General features: G+C 37.2%; 1 protein-coding gene across 1 annotated transcript; it reads right to left on the reverse strand.

The window, feature by feature from the left end:
• Positions 1–13,504: 13,504 nt before the first annotated feature.
• Positions 13,505–14,211, reverse strand: LOC131638069 (EPIDERMAL PATTERNING FACTOR-like protein 6). Its single transcript, XM_058908627.1, has 2 exons — positions 14,180–14,211; positions 13,505–13,805 (listed from the first exon to the last, which is right to left on the reverse strand). The coding sequence occupies exons 1-2, from the start codon at positions 14,201–14,203 to the stop codon at positions 13,581–13,583; spliced, it is 249 nt and encodes an 82-aa protein (XP_058764610.1). The 5' UTR covers positions 14,204–14,211; the 3' UTR covers positions 13,505–13,580.
• Between the last annotated feature and the right edge of the window lie 3,390 nt (positions 14,212–17,601).

The raw sequence follows: 17,601 nt of genomic DNA on the forward strand, positions 1-17,601 counted from the left end.
TTTTGATTGATTTATTGACTTTGAGAGAAAAACTCTACTGGGGAGAATTTAAACTAAGGAACTTTTGTGTTCTGTACAAAGCCCAGAATTGAGGCTGACTCTAGTCGGAGAGTGTTTATTTTATGGGTTTTATTTGGTGTTCTGTACAAAGCCCAGAATTGTGGCTGACCTTACTTAGGGAGACTCTATTTTTGTGCCTTGTATGAAGCCCAAGGTTGTGGCTAACTGCTGAGGAAACTGAGTTTTTTAAGACTATGGATGACTATAATTGTGTGCCTTGTACAAAGCCCATGGTTGTGGCGGACTCTTAAAGAAACTGAGTATGAAGACTCTTTGGGGAAAAGATCCTTGAGATTAGGAATCTTTGACACAGGAAATATGGTTTATCTGCCTTGTACAAAGCCCAAGGTTGTGGCTACTTAATGATGAAAGACTACCTGGGGGAGTTTTATTCTGCTGGAGGATTTAACAAACTGATTTATTTTTTATGTTTTTTTTGGAAGCTAACCCTTTCCAGGGGTTTTGACTCAGCTAGAGAAATTGTCTATTAAAAGACTGAATTTTTGGAGGCTAACCCTTTCCAGGGGTTTTGACTCTTTTGAGGGATTTATCTCTTGAAAGAATGAATCTTTGGATTTGAAGGAGTGATTTTGGAGGTTGACCATTTCCAGAGGTTTTTGTTAAAATGAAGGAATGTGTGGAGGCTAACCCTTTCCAGGGGTTTTTGACTAAAATGGCAGAAAGATTATCTAGTGGAGACTTCTTGTTTTAAAGCCCAAGATTAAGGCTGACTCTGACTGAGGATAAGCAAACATGGATCCTAGACTCTGCTAAGGAAGATTGATGAAGATAAGGGTGACAGAGACTGTCCATGTCTCTCATTCCAAAAAGTGTACTCAATATGAAATTGAGACAATCTTAGCTTGTTTTAAGTCTGGTTTAAAGAATGGAAGAAACTCACCAGGATGGGCTAAAAGGTGTCTAAAGACCTGCTCCTATGTTTATAAGAAACCTGATGGGTCCTTGTATACAAGCTCAAGAGGAAGCTGGAAATGCTTTTAAGAAGCCTGTGGGTCCTTGTACAAAGCCCAAGAGGAGGCTAATCGAGGGTCATCGAGGGTCCTTGTTATAGCACAAGAGAAAGCTATGTGGTTTTGAACTTATTTTGGCTTTAAGCAAATGGGTAAGAGGTTTCACCGGGAATAATTCCTCTTTGGGTGGATGTGTCCTATTTTGGGTTCTAAGGCTTTTGCCAAGATGTTTCACCGGGAATAATTCATCTTGGGGGTTTGAACTACAGATCTCTAATTAGGAAAGAGCCTTCACCGGGAAGACATTCTCAATCCTAGGCCATATTCCTATAATATATATATATATATATATAGTTTAACTGTCCTAGGGTTTACACTCAGACGTAGTTCTAAACAATATATAAACAGTTCTATATTTGACAGTAATTTAAATAAATACTGTAAATTGAAAGCTTGTAAAGCCTAACCTGGATGGAGTGGAGGCCTTTGAAGAAGTATGTACAAAGCCTCAACAGCAATTTTTGTTGTTTTGTTGATAACAGTTGAATATTTATGATAAATAGTTAATGGTTTTGAAAACAGAAGAAGTGAAGATGGACATAGGTCACATAGGTATCTGAAGAGTTTCACCGGGAATAATGCCCTTCAATTACCAGAAGAATGTTTTGAAAATAGAAAGAAGATTTTGGAAATACAGTTTCTGAAAACAAACTATGAAAAGAAAAAGGTGTTGGGTCTTACACTCTATTAGAGGCCCAATGAAAATGATTTTCTGTCTATAAGAAATAGTTGTTTGGAAATGATATACTGTTATGGTAAACAGTTTTATTGTCTGTATACAATGAAAAGGGGTTGGGACTTACACTCTATTAGAGGCCCAAAGATTTATTTACTGTTTATAAGAAACAGTTGAGGAGATACAAGGTTTTATTTTTTTGACAATACTCGATCGTCTGTTTATATTTGAAATATGAAAACAGTTTTGAATTTTGACAAAAGTCAACTTGATTAGGGTAAAGATGAAATATAAACCTAATTGAGACCTAAATGGCTTAGGGTTTTATCACAAAATATTTATGAAGTACTAGGTTTTTGAAAAGTTAAATGAAAATATATATTAAAACATATTTTAAACACTAAAATAACATCATTTTCAACCTAATAAAAATGTACAAAATAAATAATATTTTTGTGATTTTTTTATTTATTCATGAAGTATATATATATTAATCAACAAGTGTGTGAAAAATGAAGTAAAAATGACTTAGTTTAATAGGTGAAATAAATGGTTGAAGTTGTGAAGAAAATATGTGAGAAAAGTGATAAAAAAATGGTTTTGGCCCTAGGGAGGCTCGAACCCACGCCCTTAATGACCAACACTCAAAACCTGGCCAACTGAGCTACGCGCTCAGTTTGTATAACATACGCAATGAATTGATTATATTTTAAAAAGACCCAGGAGATTCAAATTTGCGTGCCACCATAGTCATCTTCTTCCTTGAGCTCGTGAGAATTCAAAATTCTAACTCTCTGGTTTCTCAACCAAATGGTACGATGTAAACATCAATTTTGCTCGTTTTTGGACGAGGAACATGATCATGGGTACAGAATTCATTTATTCTAAATGTAGCTAACTAATTTCAGTATGAACACGAAGAACACAAAAACCCTAAATTTAAAATTAAATGACAAACAAGATGAATAAATGAATGATGATAGAGGGTTTTCAATCCTCTGATGATGCTGAACAAGATAATATCGAGCTATATGAGAAAGAATACTCAAATAAATGGGTTGGAGTTTGAAAAAATACCTCTGAAAATGGAGGTCGTGAGGATGATGAGGGACACCTGGGCTTGTGTGAGTGATCCTAAAAGCTTCCTTGGGACTCAGTGATGCTAACTGAATGCTTATTGTGACTTCAATCCTTCTGAATTGCTCTACCCGACACCTTCGATTTGAGCTTCAAGTGGACATGGAGGATGATGAATCTTCAGTTACTGATGAGCTGCAGCCATCTGAACAGCTTCAATATGCCCTAAGGAACGTGTCTGGATGTTTGGCTTTGCTTGAAACCTTCTGAATTGCTCTATGCACCTCCAACTGCAACAGCTCCAAAGTGAAAGCAACAATGGTGTTCCTCCACCTACAGAAGTGATCCAGATGCTTGGATCACCTCAAATGAGCCCCCTTGAGATGTTAGAATGCTTACTTTCCAAAGAGAAGCTCTGGTTTGAAGAAAACGATTCTTCTTGCCAAAGAACTTTGAAAAACCATAAGCATGAGAAGAGAAAGAGAAAGCAAGGAATAGAGTTGCTTTGGTGTGAATTGTATGAAGGATAGCACTTGTATTTATAGGCAAATGGTTCAGTATAGTTGCAGAGGAGTGTGGTTGCTTAGTGAGGTTGATTTGGTTTCTTGGCTATGAAGGAATTCAAAAATATCCAAAATGCAATGATGGAAATTTTGATTCCATTTGATCAATCCCCTATCCCTTGATTTTGCTTGATCTTAGGGGACAAATCTGAGACAAAAATGAGCTCCAATTGGTTGGGAAGAGATTCCTTTGGTGATTCATCATCTTGCCATAAATTCTCAAATGTAATCATTACATAATCACATGCCTTTGTTTTTGGGAATATTCTCTAATCCTTATGCAATGATGAAAATGGATGTATGGTGTGCTTGCAGATGTATTAGAGGTCGGGTAGCATCATTTAGTGAAGTCATTTGCACAAATTGCAAAGTTCCAAATTGCACATGACCTATAATTTTCACTTCAAGTTCCTAACTTTGATCAATAATATCTCTTAGCTCAAAATAAATTTGGAGAAGGTTGAGCACAATTTGGAAAGCCCTTAACATGTACTTAAATTCATTAGTTTGGTGTTTGCCCAAATTCTTTAGGGAAATTAGTGAAAAAGTCCCATAAAGTTTGAAGAAAACTAGGGTTTTCTTGCATGTTTTGTGAAGGCAACCACTTTTAAGCTCCATAACTCTTCAATGGTTGATTTCTAGCCAAAAAATTATATGTGTCAAAGTTGTTTATTGGATCAAAATCTACAACTTTCATGTTGGAAGTTTTTTTCAGTTTGTAGGTGACATTTTGAGAAATTCCCTTCCAAAGATTGGCAAAAACCACTTGAAAACACTTAGAAAATTTTCTAAGTATGAAAAGTCAAACTTTTGACTTTTGATCCTTGATTGATTTTCTTGATTTTTCTTGATCAAATGACTTCAAATATCATATATTGATGATTTAAAACTTCAAAATTCATGGTTGACCAAAATTTCCAAAAAGTCAAAGGTGATCCTGCACAGTTGACTTTTTCCAGATGAAGTGAATTCTTGAACTTTTGTGATGAATCAAACTCTCCTCTTCAAATGAGTGATGTGAATGGATTATGTTGAGGTAATAGAAACTCTTGAGTCATGCTTTGAGTTTTGGATCCATGCCCTGATTAAAAAGTCAACTATCTTTGTGAATTAGGTCAAAAACCCTAATTGTCGACCAGATGAAATTGATGACTGTAGGCCTTGGATTGAAGTGTAATGCCCTATGGATATTGTCATATGAACTATTTGAGGATGATTGAAGCCTTTGAGTGATGCCCTTGAGCTTCCTAGGGTTTCCCAAATGTGATCTCTGATTTTAGTCATTGATGGGCTCAAAACCCTAGACCGGTGAGGCAAGCAATCCTGAGTCCAGGTGATGGATATCTAATCAATCATAGGTGAATAGAATGAAGCTTTTGAGTCCCATAGTTGTATTAGAAACCATCCCTTTTACTGATTGGTCCTTTGCCTGAGTTATTTTATTCCTGAACATCCCCAACTAAGTTCCAGATGAATAAGTGACTGCTCTGAGTCTCTGCTTTGACTTTGATGAAAAGTTAAAAGATATGACATCTTAGGGGGGGTCAAAATTAGGGTATGACAGATGCCCCTATTTAAGTTTCTTTCAACTGGAGGGAGAGAGATTAATATCTCGATTGCTTCAGAGTGAAAGAGACTTAAATACCAAAGAATGCCCGAATTTTTGGCGTTCCTGAGATGTTGTAGTGATAAAACCTTTGCATGACTTGATCCCGTTGTCGCATTTAGCGGGGGATAGGGAGACAAACTCCTGTAGAAACACGTAATGTGGATTCTGGTGAATTGATGGCAAAGTAACATGCACAATCCATCTTCTTCAACTAAGTGTCGATACTTAGAAAAAGGTAAACAACCTCCCCTCGTTTCGGATGTCCATATCTCGAAACTGGTCTAAGTTGTGATAAACTCCCCTCGATCCGGATGTCTATATCCCGGAGCTGGTCTCAGTTATAATAACGATAAACAACCTCCCCTCGTTTCGGATGTCCATATCTCGAAACTGGTCTTAGTTGTGATAACCTCCCCTCGATCCGGATGTCTATATCGCGGAACTGGTCTCACTCATAATAACGATAAACAACCTCCCCTCGTTTCGGATGTCCATATCTCGAAACTGGTCTCAGTTGTGATAACCTCCCCTCAATCCGGATGTCTATATCGCGGAACTGGTCTCAGTTATAATGACGATAAACAACCTCCCCTCGTTTCAGATGTCCATATCTCGAAACTGGTCTCAGTTGTGATAACCTCCCCTCGATCCGGATGTCTATATCGTGGATCTGGTCTCAGTTATAATAACGATAAACAACCTCCCCTCGTTTGGGATGTCCATATCTCGAAACTGGTTTCAGTTGTGATAACCTCCCCTCGATCCAGATGTCTATATCGCGGAACTGGTCTCAGTTATAATGACGATAAACAACCTCCCCTCGTTTCGGATGTCCATATCTCGAAACTGGTCTCAGTTGTGATAACCTCCCCTCGATCCGGATGTCTATATCGCGGAACTGGTCTCAGTTATAACTTGGACAATATCTCAGATAAAGAGAAAATTTCCAAAGGTCTGTTTCCTCACCAAACTTCTCACCAGCGCTCATTGGAGAGATGCCATTTGATGATTGATAAGAAACTTCATCATGCTTTCCTTTAATTCAAAGCTCTTGAATGAATGCCATATGATCATTTGTCCTTTTGAGGGGCTAATGACTTCGCTTGAAGGTGGATGAACTGTTTTCCGAAGGAGGACCATCTTGGTCGACCTACTGGGGTGGAAATAAATTTTTCTCTGAGGTGAAAACTGTTGTTCATAGACTCGTGCTGAGGAATTTTGAACTATCTTCTTGAAGAAGATTATCATTTACGGACTCCGTTGGGAATTTGTTGAAGCATCTTCCTGGGAGAAAACTTGTCGCTTGTCAACTTCGCTAGGGAATCAGAGTTATTTTCCTGATGAAGACTGTCATCCACTGACTTCGCTGGGGATATTCAACGACGCTGTGAGGAGGGCAAATGCGAAACATACTATCCTGTCGAGTGTCGCTCTGCGGGAGAATCCTGGCTGGGGAACTCCAAAAGTGAAAAAACTATCTCTTTAAAGGAGATTGCCATTTGTTGACTTGCTCGGGGAGATCCTTGTGTACGAACCGTCGTCTTGAAGAAGAAAGTTCCTCCATGACTCGCAGGGGAAACTCGAGTACATGCTTTAATGTCTTGGGCACTAACTAGACTATGCTAACTATGCAATTATGATGTGATGTATGCATGAATACTATGATAATTATAAAACGTAAAGTGAATGTGAATAGAATTGTCGCGTATGTGAAATCCTATGATACGACTTGAATCTTGCGATGATCAGAAGATGTCTTCTTCTTGCAATTTGTACTTTGCACTCTGTTGGGGATACCGGTTTACCGGTCGTCCGCTCTTTTGAAGTGAGTGATATGATTTTTGAATTAATATCCGTCATCGGGAGATGTTCGCAAAGCGACCTCATGGGGAAATTTGGGTTCCCGGAGTCTCAACCGTTCTCGGAGCAACTGTTGGCATTCTTCCTATTGTATGCAAACGTTAGAAAGAAATTTCACCTTTATTTTTACAAGTAAATTTGTTTTATTTTATGAAAACATTTGCTTCAAGAAAATGACTGTTTAAACTTAAAATGCATTTCAAGAAACTGAAAAAGACTTGATTGCAAAGAAAAGACACAAGGCTCAAATTATTATTTATGGAATGGTAATCATCCAAATGTTTGATTCCATGGAGTATTTACAAAGTTGGAAATTGGTAATTTTTGTGAAAAGGGCTACGATGAAACGTGACGACCGTTATCTTTCCCTTCCACTGTGAACTGCGTTGTATTCGTGCTTCGTAGAAGATGACCTACTAATGATAAATACTCCGCTATGGACTTCGAATGATCAAGTTTGTCCTAAACACGGTTACTTGCCATTTATCCCTAACTTTTACGTAAACTACCCCTTTCAGGTTTTAAGTCTACCGGGATTGATTATTATTTTTTTTTATGTCTCTAAATTTTGCCTGAATCGCCCTTTCGGGTTTTCGATTCACCGAGACGCTCTTTTTTGCCTAAGTTGCTCTTAGCGAGTTTTCAACTTAACGAGCTGTTCTTTTATTTATTTAGGCGAAGTATTTCTTGACTGCGTCGACGTTCACATGACGGGTGAATTCTTCTCCATCCATAGTCGTGAGTATTAAGGCTCCTCCTAAGAAAGCTCTCTTGACCACGTATGGGCCGTCATACTTGGGAGTCCATTTCCCTCTCGAATATGTGAGAAAAGATTGAATCTTTTTGAGTACAAGGTCGCCTTCTTTGATTTCGCGAGGTCGAACCTTTTTGTCGAAAGCTTTCTTCATTCTTTGTTGATATAGCTGTCCGTGGCATAAAGCTGTCATGCGCTTTTCTTCGATTAAGTTCGACTCATCGAATCTGCTTTGACACCACTCGGCTTCTGTTAATTTTGCTTCCATCAAGACTCTCATTGATGGGATCTCAACCTCTATGGGTAGGACTGCCTCCATGCCATATACAAGGGAGAAAGGAGTTGCTCCAGTCGAAGTACGTACAGATGTACGGTAACCGTGAAGAGCAAACAGGAGCATTTCATGCCAATCTTTGTAAGTGATGACCATTTTCTGAATGATTTTCATGATGTTTTTGTTAGCTGCTTCTACAGCTCCATTCATCTTTGGTTTGTAAGGAGATGAATTGTGATGCTCAATTTTGAATTCTTCACAAAGCTCCTTCATCATTTTGTTATTCAAATTTGACCCATTGTCAGTGGTTATCTTGCTAGGAATGCCGTAGCGACAGATGATGTGATTCATGATAAACCTGACGACAACTTGTCTTGTAACGTTTGCATACGAAGCTGCTTCAACCCACTTGGTGAAATAGTCTATGGCTACCAAGATGAAGCGATGTACGTTGGACGCTTTCGGCTCGATCATTCCAATCATGTCGATTCCCCACATGGAGAAAGGCCAAGGGGAAGAGAGCATGTTGAGAAGAGATGGTGGCACATGAATTCTATCGGCGTAGATTTGACATTTGTGACACCTCTTTGCATACAGGTAGCAATCTGACTATATCGTCAGCCAATAATATCATGCTCTCAGTATTTTTCTTGTCATGGTATGTCCATTGGTGTGAGTACCAAAGGAACCTTCATGTATTTCTCTCATGAGTATTTCTGCTTCTTTCTTGTCAACGCATCTGAGCAGAACCATGTCGAAATTTCTCTTGTACAGATCATCTTCATTCAGGAAGAATCTTCCTGCTAACTTTCTCAAAGTCTTTCTATCTTTCTTTGATGCCCCAAGAGGGTACTCTTGCTTTTGAAGAAAGTTTTTGATGTCGTGATACCACGGTTTGTCGTTGATGATTGCTTCTACTGTGAAAACATGAGCGGGCCTATCCAGGCGCATAACATAGATCTGAGGAATGTCATTCCAATGATTTATAATCATGGAAGAGAGTGTGGCTAACACATCAGCCAAGTTATTTTCTTCACGAGGAATGTGATGAAAATCTACCCTGTCGAAGAATGGTAACAATCTTCTCGCGTAGTCTTTGTAAGGGATTAGCCCAAGTTGGCGTGTTTCCCATTCTCCTTTGATTTGATTGATGACCAAAGCAGAATCTCCGTATACATCCAAGTGTTTGATTCTTAGATCCACGGCTTCTTCGAGACCCATGATGCAAGCTTCATACTCGGCCTCATTGTTTGTGCACTTGAAAGTTAATCTGGCGGTAAATGGAATCTAGGTACCTTGAGGTGTAACAATGATTGCCCCAATTCCTCGTCCATAAGCATTGACAGCTCCGTCAAAGATTAAGCCCCATTGGGATCCTATCTCAGGTCCTTCGTCTGGTAGCGGCTCGTCGTACTCTTTCATCTTGAGGTATATGACGTCCTCGTCCGGAAAGTCAAAACTGGTTGATTCATGACCATTGAGTGGGTGGTGAGCCAGGTGCTCAGCTAGAATACTTCCCTTCACGGCTTTCTGTGCGTGATACTCAATGTCATATTCTGATAATAGCATCTGCCAACGGGCAATTCTTCCAGTTAAGGCAGGCTTCACAAAGATGTACTTGATTCGATCCATATGGGAGATCAAACAAGTAGTATGTCGAATCATGTACTGGCGAAGACGCTTGGCAGCCCAGGCCAAAGCACAACAGGTTTTCTCGAGCATGGAGTAGCGGGATTCACAGTCAGTGAATTTCTTGCTCAGATAGTAGATGGCATGCTCTTTTCTCTTTGTCTCGTCTTGCTGTCCAAGGACACAACCCATGGAATCCTATAAGACGGTTAAGTACATTATCAAAGGTCTTCCTTCCACTAGAGGAGACAAAATGGGTGGTTCGAGCAGATATTCCTTAATGCTGTCGAACGCTTTCTGACAATCGTCTGTCCAGACGCAACTTTTATTTTTCCGTAGAAGTTTGAAAATTGGAGCACAAGTTGCAGTCATGAGATATATGAATCTCGAGACGTAATTCAGACGTCCAAGAAATCCTCTAACTTGTTTCTCAGTTCTGGGTGAAGGCATTTCTTAAATTTCCTTGACTTTGTCTAGATCCACTTCAATTCCTCGTTTGCTGACGATGAAACCAAGGAGTTTTCCTGAGTAGACACCAAAGGTACACTTGTTAGGATTCAGGCGAAGCTAAAACTTCCGTAAGCGTCGAAACAACTTTGTCAGATTCTGTATGTGATCTTCCTCATTTTCTGATTTGGCAATCATGTCATCCACATAGACTTCCACTTCTTTATGCATCATGTCGTGGAAAAGTGTAGTCATGGCTCTTTGATAAGTTGCCCATGCGTTCTTTAGTCCAAAAGGCATAACGTGATAGCAGAACGTGCCCCAGGGGGTAATGAAAGCTGTTTTCTCCATGTCTTCAGGTGCCATTTTGATTTGGTTATATCCCGAAAATCCGTCCATGAATGAGAAAACTTTGGATTTTGCTGTACTGTCAACCAACATGTCAATATGTGGTAAAGGAAAATCATCCTTAGGGCTAGCTTTGTTCAAATCTCTGTAGTCGACGCACATGCGGACCTTTCCGTCTTTTTTAGGAACGGGAACAATGTTAGCTAACCACTAAGGGTATTCTGAAGTGACGAGGAAACCAGCGTTGATTTGCTTTTGAACTTCCTCTTTGATTTTCATGACCATCTCCGGATGAGTTCTTCTAAATTTTTGCTTGACCGGAGGGCATTCTGCTTTTAATGGTAAGTGATGCTCCACTATACTGGTATCAAACCCTGGCATATCCTGATAAGACCAAGCGATGAAATCTGAGAATTCTTTGAGCAGCTGTATCAAACTCTCTCTGATCTCTGAACTGAGCGAAGCTCCAATTTTAACCTCTTTTCTGTTTCCATCGGAACCAAGGTTAATGATCTCTAGAGGCTCATTGTATGGTTGAATGGCCTCTTCCTTTTATTGAAGTAACCGTGAAATTTCCTTTGATATTTCTTCATCTTCTTCTTGCTCTACCTCGAATACAGGAAATCCAAAGCTTGCAGAAGTCATATGATCGTACGTTTCAACGGGGTGTTTTATGATTAATCTGCATATGTGTGATAAGTTTTATTTAGACAACGAGGGAAGACTCGGTGTATGCAGTTAATGGAATTTTTGATGTTTTTTAAGGGTGTTTTTTAGGATTACCAATTTCCGAAAAAAAAGAAAAGGGAAAACTAACGAATGAACAAAATGACATTTTTATTTATTGACAGTCATTTCTTGAGACAAAGACCCTATAAAACAAAACTCTATTTCTTTGGGCGAAGCAAAGAGGGACATTTTCCTAAGAAATAGTAAAATGCAAAGCCTTATGAAATATCTCTTCACCCTGGGCTATGGTGAGAGGATAAAATAACGGTGAAAGTTCCTACTTAGGAGTGCGAACAACAGTTGAAACTTCAACAGCTGCACCTTAGTGGCGAACCACTGTCTTTGCAACGCTCAGACGATCTTCTTCTACTTCAGCAGACTGAGCGGTGTGAGCATACCCATTTCCAAGTGGAGTATGTCGATTTTTCTTTTGAGGAAACTTACAATCTCTTTTGGCTGAGAGAGGTACTCGTAATCAATGTTCCATCCAGTTGGAACAATTTCTTCAAGAGAGATTTTTGAACTTTCAGGAGCAGAGTGTTTCACCATGTAGTCGAATTTTCCGCTTGGTTCTCCTAATGTGTCCCAAGTTTCTTCGGGGATAGGAGGAACTTCTTCTGATGAACCATGAATTCTGGTGGTGAAGTTGATAGTAACTTCATCACTGCTTGGTTGAGTCTTACTTTCAGATCCTTTAGTTGGATAACAACAAGGTGAATCAGACTCTAATAGGACTATGTATCCTGCCTCGAGAAGGTAGGACATACATTCCACTTCAAAATTCTCATCGGGATCTTCCGTACCGATGGTATTGACGGTTTGTTGAACAGGTTGAAGAAAACCTCCACTGCAGAAAGTTTCTTGAATTGGAAGAACTACCTCAATTCCTGGAATAGCCTTTGATGATGTTGGAAAGAATCCAACTCCTGTTCTGTTCTTGTTGTTGGCAGGAATATCAATGTGCCCCCAACCACTGGTAGTGCCATCCTTTACAACTTGAATTGCTTCTTTGTAGGAAGAAATAGACGCTGCTTTCTCCTTTCCCTTTTCCTTGTCCAAGGAAAGTGCTTGGAATTTAGTTCCAGTAACTTCTTTTGGTTCAATGTCGGAGAATGATGACAGGTTACTGACGATCAAAGCTCGTTCTACACATACAGTTACCAATTTGTCATTTCTTATGAACTTCAGTTTCTGATGAAGTGTTGAAGTAATTGCCCCAGCCTCATGAATCCATGGGCGACCTAGCAAACAACTGTATTGTGCTGGGATATCCATAACTTGGAAAGTGATTTTGAACATCTGAGGTCCAATACTTATGGGAAGATCCACGTCTCCAAATACTGACTTTCTTGATCCATCAAATGCTTTGACGATGACGTGACTGTCCCTCAGTGGGTAATCTTTGAAGGATAAACTTGATAATGTTGATTTCGGCATGACGTTGAGAGAGGATCCATTGTCTATTAGGACTCCTGTGAGTACATCATCCATTGTCTATTAGGCAAGCCGCTAACAAAAAATGTGAAATTAGTGTTTACAATGGATGTTTTGTCAATATACATTGTGATCTTGTTTTTCGTTTTAATTGGCCCATTTAAAATGTAGAATAATTGATTTTAGTACTTATGATATTTATATTGCATTGATTGAAATTAAATACTCTGCATGTTACTATGATTAACTCCAAAATGGACAAAATCATCAAGGATTAAAAATAAACAACAAAGACAAACTTATTTGCTTGACAAAACATGGATATATAAGCTTAATAAAAATACATACTTGCTTATTTAAACATGGATAATTAAGTACTAATTTTGTGCTATTATGATATCAACATTCTATACGGCTATTACTTTATTTTGTAAAATATATTTTTCAAAATATTTAAAATTAATTTTAATATAAAACATTATTTATAAAAAATAAAAATTAGTTAAATCAAATTTTAATTAAAGAATTTTTTCCATTTTACTTTTATGAAATAAATTTTTAAGTTGTCTTTTTTTTTTGTTGTGAAATAAGATTTTTCTAATTTCTATTATTATTTTTGAAATATAGAAAATCGAAAACAAATTAAATAATTTTTTTATATAAATATGGAAAATTTTAGTCTCTAAACTTCACCAATATTATAAAATTCCTTAAAAGTGCCTTCCTTTTTAAGGGTTAGAATAATTTTGATACTTCTTGTAATTTTTGTATCTCTTTATGATTAAAAAATTAATTAATCATTAAATATATATATTAATTATGTACATTATTATAGAAAAACAAAAAATGTATAGTATGTAATATTAAACATTTAACTCAATACACAATTTTTTCCACAAAATATATTTAACTCTTTGGAACCAAAGAAGGAAAAAGTACAATGAGTAAAATAAATTCAAAACTCAAAAACCAAACGTTCATAAGCATGGAGAACCCATAAATATAATTGAACAGAAGACTCTAATTACCGTAGCGTGGAGTCTCATTTATTGATCATAATTTGATATTAAACATACATATAAATAATTTTTAACCAATTGGATCGTATAACTTATCCTTGCATTTGCACTTCCACACCTCTGATTCAGGTGCTGGCCCCGAAACGAGGACAGGTGTGCATGGAGTGCAAGTTTCACAACTGTTTACGCAGTTTGGAGGACGTGATCCAGCCGGATTAAGAAACCTCCTTGTTGACAAAACCTTTGACACATGTGATTCTTTATGAGACATAATTCCTTGTGGATTTTCCTCAACCTGTTCACCATAAATATCACAGTTAACCTTAATTTACTGATAAAATAGTCTAAAGGCAGTTATTATTTCTTTTATCAAAATTAAATATATATGGGAAGAATTTATTCATGAAAATGTTGAACTCATGATGGAATTGTAGTAAATAATTTTGAAGTAAAAACAAAACCAAATAATATTACCATTAAAAAATAATCAATTTGAATTTTTTAAGTTTCAAAGTTTATCATTTAAAATAATTGAGAGATACACCTAAGATGCTAAGCAATAAAAATATCAAATTCTTAATATTACACCAAATAAGTGGGAATTAAAAATATTGGAAAAAATTAAACTATAATCTGTCCATATATGTTTAACAAAAAAAGTCTTTATACCTGAATATCAGAATCAGATAACATGGAACACTTAGTATCTGTAACGAAAATAATTATCGAGTGTTATTTAATTGAAGAGAAATCATAAAACAATGTTTATTTAAAAAATAAATTATAAGGTATGAAAAATTGGATTATTAATCTCAAAGAATTGATATCGCTACATGGAATGGATGATGCAATTGTACTGCTAAAAATTATAAAGAAAACTGAGAGTATGAATAATGTGACATGACAAAGTTGCATGTTTTTAAAAAACATAATGAAATTTTTCTCTTTCTTTCTAAAACAGTAAAAAGTATCTTATTTTTGTTGTTGAGAAAAATGAATCACTACCTCTCTATATATATATATTGTAAAGTATTATATGGTATTTCTTAGGAATTTATTACTTTCAAGTATTCCTTTTTTGTATAATATTGTTTATTATTTAAAGGAAACTCTATAAATGTTAATTTATAAAGATGTTAATGATTCTAAATTTGTTGTCTTTACTAAGTTTAGTATAATATTTTATTTTTTCTTAATAAATGGTAATTTTTATGATACTATTTACGAGCTTTTGATACTGATTTTTTTCTTGAGTTGGACTTTCTTTGCATATGAAATTGTAGTAATTGTTATAAAATCTTACAAAATTACTTTACAGATATATTATTTGTCCAAATTGTAAATTTTAAAATTGAATACATTTTCACTATGCTACTTTAAATTAATTAATTTCTTTAACTTTTTATAACTTATTGAAGATTTTACATAATTTAAAAAATGTTATTATTAGGATGGTTCTAGTGAAAAAACTTTTTTTGTTGGTATAAACCGTGGTATCCTCTGCGCGCAACTGCTAAGACTAATCCCTCGAGCCGGGTAGGACCATATAGGCGGTAAAGCTCTCCCTCAAGAGATTTTACACTGCTGCGTACCTAGGACAGGGATCGAACCCATGACTTCTGGTTAAGCTGGAAGAGATCCTTGCCATCTCACCCAAGTGCTCTTGGGTTTCTAGTGAAAAAACTTAAAAAACACTTTCTAAGAACCACTTTGTATCGTTCTAAGTGTTGAAATTTGATTATGAACTGAGACAAGCAAGGACTTGTAAATAGATCATCTATTTTTGGAAGAAGTCTTGACGTTTAAAAACAATTCCCATAGAAAAGGATATGATTTGATTTGATTGAGGGCATTTTGTAATATATAAATTGGACTTAATTTTTTTAAAGCATTTTAACTATTGCATCTTGCTCACTCATCCTATTAAGCGTACTTTCAATTATTAGTAGCTTACCTTTTGTGAACTCATCGGCATGCATGGCCTAATTGAAAGATTTTAATTTTATGTGTATGAGTTAGATATCAGGTGTGAAAATTTGTGTTAATTCTCTCGTTACTTGATATTTTGATTTAGTATCATATATTTATTTTATCTACCTTTTTAACAATAAAAAGCATTTATTTTTATACCGCTACTTATAGAATGTTTATTAGAAAATAAAATTAATTGAAAAACATAACAGGAATAAATAAAACAATTGAATATTTTTTGAAATTTATGACATTATAAATTCTTTATGTACAATAAGATTAAAGGGGATAACATATCCCCACAACCAATCCAATTGTACGCACCCTTATAATAAGACGAGACTCAAACAAGTCGCTAACAAAAATTGTGAAATTAGTGTTTAGAATGGATGTTTTGTCAATACACATTGCGTTCTTGATTTTCATTTTAATTTGCCCATATAAAATGTTGAATACTTGATTTTAATACTTATGATATTTATATTGCATCTATTGAAACTAAATACTACATCTTCTGAGTAGCAAAGATCACCTTCTCTTCTTTAGTATACTGAATGGCTTGGAACACCCTCTCCATACCAGCTAACCAATCATGAGCCAGGAGTGAATCAAGTCCGCCAACAAACTCTGGAGGATCCATCCTGAAGAAGGCACGAAAATCAGGTCCAGCTGCAGCTTGAGGAACGGGAGCTTGAGTAGGAGGTTGTTGTCCTTGCATGCCTTGCATCATTTGAGCCATCATCTGGTTTTGTTGCATCATCTGCTGCATCATCTGTTGCCAAGGCACGCCTGCACTTCCGGATGGTTGCTCGGGCTCCACATTCCTTGTTCTGGGCCTTCCGGGACCTCTGCGTTGCTCAGCCATCTCCCTGTCTGTCCTACGCATGGAATCAAGTTGATCAGGCTCAATACCATAAATAAGACATAAAGAATCATACTGATTATACACATATGAGGCAGAATTGTACTGCATTATGATGTGTCTTAGCAAAGTCGAGGATCGACCTGCTCTGATACCAACTGTAACACCCCACACATATTTGTCTAGAATAATATGCATAAAGTATTATAAATGGTTCATAAGACAACAAATACATAATGTTTTACAGCGGAAAGTAGAAGTACATGAGTACATAAGCTGAATGTTTCATGGCCAACACATAAGTACATTATATCAGTACATATCCAAAATACAATAGATAGTAAGCACGACAAGAACTAAAAGAAATATCCAAGCATCGCCAAGAGATCTAATCCATCTTTCCCTTACCGCGATCTTGCCTCGAACCACCTGAAAAATAAATAATTGGAATGGGATGAGATTACTAAATCTCAGTGAGTCCGCCTATCCTATTAGTCCGCTCGGATCTAAAGGGAACATACAAAAATAAACGAATCCACCATGGATTCGGGGTTATTCTTACTTCCGGTACAAGTACGGAGTAAACAAAGCGACTCGTCCACCATTGGACTTGTCTCAAGCAAATACACATTGTATAGCAAACAAGTATGCAAACCCGCATCCACATACGGGGAATCCAGAAGTGTAAACAACCCCGGCTAGGATTATGGAATAAATGCATCCTCGATGAGTAACCTCCTGCCTATTTGTCAAGGGACTTGTACAAGCACACTGCAGGATGGTTAAACGAGTCCACACAAGCCTAAATGGCCGTGCGATGACCTGGCCTAATTGGCGTCATTATCCCGTTAACCTCCTTCACGCTAGTGAGTTACGCCGAGTACAAACCGCCGCCTTGACGCCTGAGCCCATCGGGCGAAAGCCTAGTGTTAGTCTACGTGACTTCACTAGAGGTGAGTTATCACATTATGCATTAGCCTACATAGCCGCATAACCCCACCATACCGAGCACGCACGTGTGTTAATGCCAGGTGAGTAAAACCCCGTACGGAAACTCACGAGCACACTGCAACGGTAGCTCAGATGCACACCATATCGAACAATACACATGAACGGGTCATTCCATTGGACTACACGGTCCGGGAGGGCTCATAGACTACACAGTCAGAGCAACGTCCCAATCTAGCCTGCCGGCCACTTCGATTCAAGCATACAAAAATATGACATAAAGTCAAGGTCACAAACAAGACAAGCAATC

This window comes from Vicia villosa, unplaced genomic scaffold (genome assembly GCF_029867415.1).
Source record: "Vicia villosa cultivar HV-30 ecotype Madison, WI unplaced genomic scaffold, Vvil1.0 ctg.002159F_1_1, whole genome shotgun sequence".
Lineage (NCBI taxonomy): Eukaryota > Viridiplantae > Streptophyta > Magnoliopsida > Fabales > Fabaceae > Vicia > Vicia villosa.

Coding starts and splice junctions, on each gene's coding strand:
- LOC131638069 (XM_058908627.1), bottom strand. CDS start 14,203: ATGTTATCTGATTCTGATATTCAG. Junction 13,806..14,179: donor TATCTGATTCTGATATTCAG/GTATAAAGACTT, acceptor TATGGTGAACAG/GTTGAGGAAAATCCACAAGG.